The sequence below is a fragment of the Xiphias gladius genome, chromosome 1 (assembly GCF_016859285.1).
Source record: "Xiphias gladius isolate SHS-SW01 ecotype Sanya breed wild chromosome 1, ASM1685928v1, whole genome shotgun sequence".
Classification (NCBI taxonomy): Eukaryota; Metazoa; Chordata; class Actinopteri; order Istiophoriformes; family Xiphiidae; genus Xiphias; species Xiphias gladius.
In genome coordinates this window covers 23399918-23407378 of record NC_053400.1, presented here as the reverse complement: position 1 = coordinate 23407378, position 7461 = coordinate 23399918, and the positions used below count along the sequence as shown (strand labels likewise).

The 7461-nt window shown below is 39.9% G+C and overlaps 1 protein-coding gene across 1 annotated transcript; it reads right to left on the bottom strand.

Annotated features, from left to right (window-relative positions):
* Nucleotides 1–187: 187 nt before the first annotated feature.
* On the bottom strand, nucleotides 188–7362 carry LOC120793088. The gene is made up of 7 exons (XM_040132779.1): nucleotides 7263–7362; nucleotides 7025–7185; nucleotides 5581–5698; nucleotides 4382–5143; nucleotides 2707–2867; nucleotides 2481–2598; nucleotides 188–1191 (listed from the first exon to the last, which is right to left on the bottom strand). The coding sequence occupies exons 1-7, from the start codon at nucleotides 7360–7362 to the stop codon at nucleotides 806–808; spliced, it is 1806 nt and encodes a 601-aa protein (XP_039988713.1). The 3' UTR covers nucleotides 188–805.
* Nucleotides 7363–7461: the final 99 nt, after the last annotated feature.

Genomic DNA, 7461 nt, shown 5'->3' with positions numbered 1-7461 from the left:
TGTTGATATAAAAGGATTAATTTATCATTTCAGTTCTCCACTGAGATCATTGATATGATTCTAATGACTGACTCTGGGGCCCCGTGGCAAAGATTTGTCCTTTTCAGGCTAACGTGGTAACAGGCCTGGATAACATGAGGTTAAAAAAAAAAAGATCATCAACACCTGTATAATGAACAGTGTAGCTCAATGGTTAAGGCAGTTACCACATTACTGCAGTGTTCTTTCTTTGATTCAGGCTGGGACTGTCGTTCTGCATCATATCCCGCAAAGACAATGGCCACACACAGGTAAAAGGAGGTAAAAGGGACTCCACAGTAGCAAGTGAACCCATCCAACACCTAATTTTGACATGCTGATGTTTAGCATCCTTTTTTTTTTCGTTGAATATTTTCCCAGACAATAGTTCTAAAGTTCTGCTGAGGGCTGAAACATGAAACTGGCAGCTTAACTACTGTATTTTGTTCATGCAGGAGATGAAGACAGGCTGTCTTAACAGTCACCAAACTAGAGCAACAAACCCAAACTAACACATATATAGCAGAATGCTACCCTCTACTAAATATAGAAACCACTGTGATGCAGTTAACATTTTCTTAAAGCGGTGCTATTCAATTGGGATCATGTACAATAAAATGTGACTTGACACCTTCTTACTTTTGACTGAGCCATTTGACTTTCCAAGTAGAAATGTTAAGCACAATCCATTCAGAGGGTCTGACATAAGGTCCCTATAACCCCTTGTGCCCCTGGGAGGGGGCACAAGGAGGCCGGTGCAGTAATCCATCCCTGCCTCTTCTATCTCTCACTCTCTGCACACTGCCATGAAGATCTTCATGTCTCCATCTTCAGTCAGTAAACTTGTGCGAAAGGCCTTTCTAAAGTTCTCAGTGAAAGTCAGATCGGACTCAAACCTGACCTTGTTGGCCCAGATCACAGTCGTTCCTGGGCGACAGAAATGCTTCATGGTGGCCAGGAGCTCGCCTAAGAAGTCGTGATGGTAGACAACATCAGCTGCCAGCACGTAGTCGTACCGGTAGATGGATGTAGGGTAAGTGCGCTCCAGGTCGTAGCCCCAGGACAGAGCTGCCACCTGGGGCGTGTGTCTGCAATGCCCCCTGGTGTTCCTCATCACATTGGCCCTGAGGTTACTCAACAACTCCGGTAAGTCTGTGGCTGTGACCGAAGCTCCTGAGGATGCAGAAACATGACACATCACCACAATGACAGGAAAGGACCATACTGGAGTTTGTCGTACGGTGATGCAGCGGACGGTTCTTTTGTTGAGATTTTAGTGGGAAACAAATACAGAAACATCCAGTGCAAACCTTTTCACTGGAGGAGACATCCACATTCGTATTGTCTTTTTCATAATGGCCATGTTGATTGTGTTGCAAAGTTGATTTCTCAGACAAGACTGCAGTGCAATGCTTTGCTTGCAACTTCATTACCACATGATAATAAAACAAAAAAACAGTAAGGGCAACTAAAAGATTACTCTAACAGAATACCTACCTCAACGATGTTTCAAGTCAGTTCAACTGAATGAACAATATAGCTAGCTGAAAGAAGGAAAGACTTTACAGTATATGCTTTGCAAAATGGATGGAAAAAATGTGAAGAATATATTATTTGTAGTCAATGGGTTAAATGCAAAAATACAAGTTTTTGCAATGTGTGTGTGCTTAGGAATTTATCAGTAACTTTGGTTTGGCACAATTTTTGTGATACAAGTCCATTGATTGCAGTGATGCATGTAAAGGGAATAGGTGGCACAAAGTCAAGCAATAGTTCAAATACAATAATTTTACAGTATGTGCATATATAATTCATATAAGTGCACTAGTGGTAAGATAAGATTAAATGAAGCCTTTATTGATGCCAGGGAGGAAATTCAGTCATTGCAGCAGCAGAGGGGCAGAAATAAGGAGTAAAATGACTACAAGTTTATAAAATGAAAATAAGAATAGAAGTAAAAATAGAAACGATACAAGAGCAATTAAATTACAAGGCAAGCAATACATATACAGTACACATGTTGTGAACTAATAGTACAATACTGCCTCAAGTGAAGCAACAGTGATGTTTTCAGTAGCAGCAAAGTATAGTATGTTGTACGTAAGAGTAAAATGATACAATTCACTGTAACAGCATACACCTGTCTGTGTTGATATAAATAAAATGTAATATACAATGTAATAAAACCGTATTACATATTAATATAATACAGTATAATATAGTATGGAAGAGAAAATATAAGGTGAAATGATGTACTAATATAGTATAACATGATATGGCGTACAGTACAGAATATAAAATATAGTATAAGTATAGCATGGTATAATATATAATAAACAATAAAGAGTAAATATAGTAGTATAATATGTAATAGAATCTAATAAATATTTAATTTTGAGTTGACGTTCTTTGCGTTGTGTCTGTTTTTGTGTCATGTCATGATGACTTTTGTGACTGCTCACCTAGGAGACTGGCCACGATAGCTACCAGTCCTGTTCCTGCTCCCAGCTCCAGCACCTGCTTCCCCTGCAGGTTCACCCTCTCCCTGTTGTTGTCCAGGAAGGAGCACAGCGCCACCGCCTGAATGAAAAAAAGAAAAAACGGCAGGAACAGATAATGCAACTGAGGCTAGATGTTAAGAGAGATGAGGCTTTGTAGTATTTTTTGTCAGATATAAGAAATACTCACTGCTGGCCACATTACTGCTCCAAAGGAGTCTATGGACTCATAAATGACAATGTCCTGCCCTACATAACGGTAGACATCTCTACCGGGCCTGCTAAAGATCCTGGGAACCCAGGCTGGTGCCCGGTCCTGCTGTGCAGCTGTCTGTTTCAGAAACACCTGTCCTGTAAAACAGAAGTAAGTTTCCACACAATAAAGACCAAAATTTAAATTCACAGGGAGCAGACATCTACACAACATAGACATCCAACAAAGAGGATGAGTCAGTAGCTTGATACGGCGCATTAAAAAGATGAACATCAGTACATTGACAGGCGCGAGACATAGCATCATACTGTATGTGAACCAAATAACCTCACTGCAATGCAAAAAAAAAAAAAAAAAATCAGTCACTGTCTCTCTTCTTTTTTAAGTTTAGACACTCTACACCAGTGGGCAGCGTACATCAGCCCTCTGGTTTCACTGAGGAGAGGAGATAATAGTTCCTGCCTCACCGCATCTTGGCCTTACCCTATGTGTCTTGCATCTCACATCTCAAATTCAATTCCTGTCATTAACCTTGTCAAACACGTTAAAGTCCCGAAGCTGTTTTTTCACTTAGCTGCCAGACAGTGGTGGGAGAAGGATTCAAATCCTTTACTTTGGTAAAAGTAGAAATACCTCACTGTGAAACTACTCCGCTGCAAGTAAAAGTCCTGCATTCAAAACCTTAATTAAGTAAAAGTACATAAGTATTGTATATAAGTCTCTGTCAGTGTCTTACCATTATAAATTATGTTTTTGGATTAATATTACTGGTGAATTAATTTGTATGTTGCACTTTACTGCTATAGTTGTTTAAGGTTGTGCTAATTTTAACAACTTTACATATTGCTGGGCGGCTTCATCTACAACAAAGCATCATATTCTATAAGATTATCATAAGTTTGTAGCGACGCTGTCCTGTGAGAACCACTCGTCTCTACAAAGTCAACTTTTCATGAGCTCAGGAAAGCAGCTAATCCAAGGTTGCTGTTTAAAAAAAAAAAAAGTTATTAATCTTAAGAAGTAAGATAATTTTCTCATCTCATAAAGGAACATTTAATCCTTGAGTGTATTAGTAAACTCCAAAATCACCAAAATTGGAGATACATGGTTTTCACTGGACAGGAAGGGTGTGAAAAACTGTGATCTGAAAAAGTAAGTGGTAGCTACAGTAGCTGCAAATGTACTTAGTTACATTTCACCACTGCTGCCAAACCCCAAGACAGCATTTTTGAATTAAATTAAAATTAAATTTTTGCTACCTCACCAATGCATTGGAGAAGACTGGGATTTGGTTTGTTGGTTAGTTGTTTATGGTCTTATACCACAAATCCTCCTGAGGGGAACAGGGATGTCTGGTTCATGGCAATCCAGCAGTTGTTGAATTCATAGACGGTATTTCTGTTTTCTGCTCCTTCATATTTCTACTCCACTGCTTTCCAGAGAGATATTGTATTTTTTACTCCACTATATAGTTATTTGATAACTTTAAAGATTATTAGTACAAAGTATAAGTGAGAAAATGTTTTATCATTTTGCAATTTGGATGAACTGTCCCTTTAAATGGCAGGTAATGGGGCTTGTAATAAGCAGACACTTTTGATACTTGTGTTGATACACACGGGCATTTCCACGGCTCCTTTAGATGACTCACCTGTAATGTTTTCATCACTAGCTGTGGTGCTGAAAGTTGAATCGTTGTTCTCTGGTTTATTCTTCTCATCCTCTTTATATTCGTCCTCTTTGAGGACCATTATCTCCTCCATCTCTTCCTCTTCATCCTGCTCAAGCTCATTTTTTTCTTCCTTATCATCCCCTCTCTCAGCCTCTACCACATGAGGTCTCTCTGTTACATCGTGATCATTTTCTTTTCCTTTACTTTTTTCTTTATTGAGACAGTGAAGCTCATCCTCATGTTTTTCCTGCACAAGCTTCTCTTTGTTTTTCTCGTCTTCAGCCTCCTCCCTCTTTCCTTCCTCCTTCTCTCCCAGCAGATCTTGAATTTCCAGCCCCTCATCGGCTTCTCGCTCTTCTTCTCTTAACGTTGCCACGAAAATCTTCATGTCTCCATCTTCAGCCAGTAAACTTGTGCGAAAGGCCTTTCTAAAGTTCTCAGTGAAAGTCAGATCGGACTCAAGCCTGACCTTGTTGGCCCAGATCACAGTCGTGCCTGGGCGACAGAAATGCTTCATGGTGGCCAGGAGCTCGCCTAAGAAGTCGTGATGGTAGACAACATCAGCTGCCAGCACGTAGTCGTACCGGTAGATGGATGTAGGGTAAGTGCGCTCCAGGTCGTAGCCCCACGACAGAGCTGCCACCTGGGGCGTGTGTCTGCAATGCCCCCTGGTGTTCCTGCTCAGGTTGACTCTCAGGTTGTTCAGGACCTCTGGAAGGTCTGTAGCTGTCACCCACGCACCTTAGAACAGTAAGACAAAACCATTTAACCTGAAAGTTTCCCCAACCCTCCCTGCTGTACACAGGTGCAAGACACCCACACTGAAAGTTGTGTTGTTTAGTTTAGTCACTCTTTTTAGTTGTTTCGTGTTTCTTTGAAGTCATTCTGCATGTCATTGTGGTCGATGTGTGTCTTTTTTTGTTGTCGCTGCGTATCTCTTTGTAGTCGTTTTGCGTCTCTTTTATAGTCGTTTTCCATTTTGTTTCGGCCAATTTTGTGTCTCTGTGAAGTCTTTTCATTGACTTTGATGTTAACAGTCACTCCCTACAGAGGCTCTGGCCCAGGGGGCCCCTGACCTCTTAGGCCCCTGGGCCTGTGCCAGGTAGGTCCGCTCAGTAATCCGTTCATGGAGGTATGTGCCTCTGAGAACAGGTTGACTGTGCTCTCCTCTTACATACCCAGGAGCGCTGCCACGACAGACACGAGGCCAGTTCCTGATCCGATCTCCAGGACTGCTTTGTCCACAAGATTCAACTGTTCACGATGAGTGTCGAGGTAGTGGCAGAGAGCCAAAGCCTGAGGAGAGTCATCGTTGTCATTACAATCAATATTAATACCCAACACTGTGGGTTGCTCGTACTTCAGAGGCAAAGAGCTCAGTCAGGATAACAGGAAGACAGACTACACCATTACTCTTCTTAAAGGAGAAATCTATGGAGACCCAAAGTGTTTAAAATTAAATGAATAAAGAAGACATTACAAATTAAATAATTATAAGACTAACTTCAGACAAATACATAGCGTAACCATCCAATACATTTTTAAAACTCAAGTCAATATAATGAAGTGTTATTTCATCCTGCTTGTTTTCAAAGTAAGATCATTTTCATTTAATTACAGACATTTTTATTTCAAAATGTCCTATTTGCAAGGTCACATTTTTTTTTAACAACACTTTCCCACTGTTTTATTTGATATTTACACTCTAAAGTCTTTGCCAGTGAAGACAAACAGGCCACAGTCAGTTCTATGATTGGCTGTCCTCTCACTCAGAGTGAAGCACCATCCAATTTATTGAGTTATTCCACAATTTCATGGTTATATGATGTTTTTCTGTACTTATTCATATGATTATTTTATGATTATTTATTTCATAATGTTTTATTTTGATTAGAACACTTTGGGCCTCCATAACGCCAGTCTTAAACAGAGATACCACTGTGCTATTTTGGCCATTGTCAATAGTGAAATTAATGTTTAAACACACATGGAAGTCAGGACACAGAGAGTTTCTACAGACTCACCACAGACTTGCTCTCCGCTGCTCAGAAGAATTGTATTTTGGAAATATACATTAAGTCAAGCATGAAAGGTCATTCTTGTCCTTTCAAACAATAATTTAACAAATCAAATTCCAACTTAAAGGTTATCAAAGGCCCCTATGATTTCATCCATAGCACTTTTAGGACTTTTTCTTATAAATCACACAAAAAATAAATTAAAATTTTTTTTTTTAAACCTTGGATGCTTTGATGAAATTATAAGAGCCGCTGAGCTTGTATGTCAACCCCATCGGATGGAGTTGGGGACCTGGAATATGGATTATTTTCTACCAGACTATGTGTTTTGTAAGTTATTTTAGGTTGTATTTTTCTTTCAGTATGCCAAGAAAACAAAAAAAAACCAAAAAAACCAACTCCCTTTTATAAAGTTTCAGTTTTGATTAGAGATCTTGGGATCAAAATTACTACCAATGATGCAGTTGACCTGCGCTTGCATCAGTAAATAAAACCGTCCCTCAAAACAGAGAGCGTCAACAGGTGTAATGGGACACACAAGTCTGTCGTATTATGGCAAATACATGGATGTAAGGATCCAAATCTCAAAAGAAGTGCTACTCACCGCTGGCCATGTCATGCCTGCATACGAGTCCAAAGCCCCTTCGATGATGATCTTCTGCCCAGCATAATAATACACCTCTTTATCTGTTCTGTAGAAGAAACTCGGGGCCCAGCCGGGTCTTTGCTGCCTCTGGACGGCCGATTCCTCGGTTTGTGAATCATCTGAAAGATAAAAAAGTCAGACGCTCAGATCTGTGGGGTCTGAATCAAAAAGTGTAACCCTGAGTGGTTCATCTTACACGTTTCTTCATCTCCACCTTCCTCCTTCTCTTCTTCTTCCTCCTCTCTGCTTCTCATACAATTGGTTTCCTCCACAAAATATGTGGACAAAGTATCCATATAAAATGCTCTGTACTGTTGGACAAACAGATTTTATCAGTTGTGCATGAAAAAATAAGGAATTCATCAAGTGAATTAGAGACTGAGCTTCAATTAAAC

What these genes read in the sequence shown, in the direction of transcription:
- LOC120793088 (XM_040132779.1), bottom strand. Translation starts at nt 7,362, where the DNA reads ATGGATACTTTGTCCACATATTTTGTGGAGGAAACCAATTGTATGAGA. An exon ending in AGGTGGAGATGAAGAAACGT is followed by an intron (nt 7,186 to 7,262) that starts GTAAGATGAACC and finishes TTTATCTTTCAG; the next exon opens with ATGATTCACAAACCGAGGAA. An exon ending in TAGTGATGAAAACATTACAG is followed by an intron (nt 2,868 to 4,381) that starts GTGAGTCATCTA and finishes TCTGTTTTACAG; the next exon opens with GACAGGTGTTTCTGAAACAG.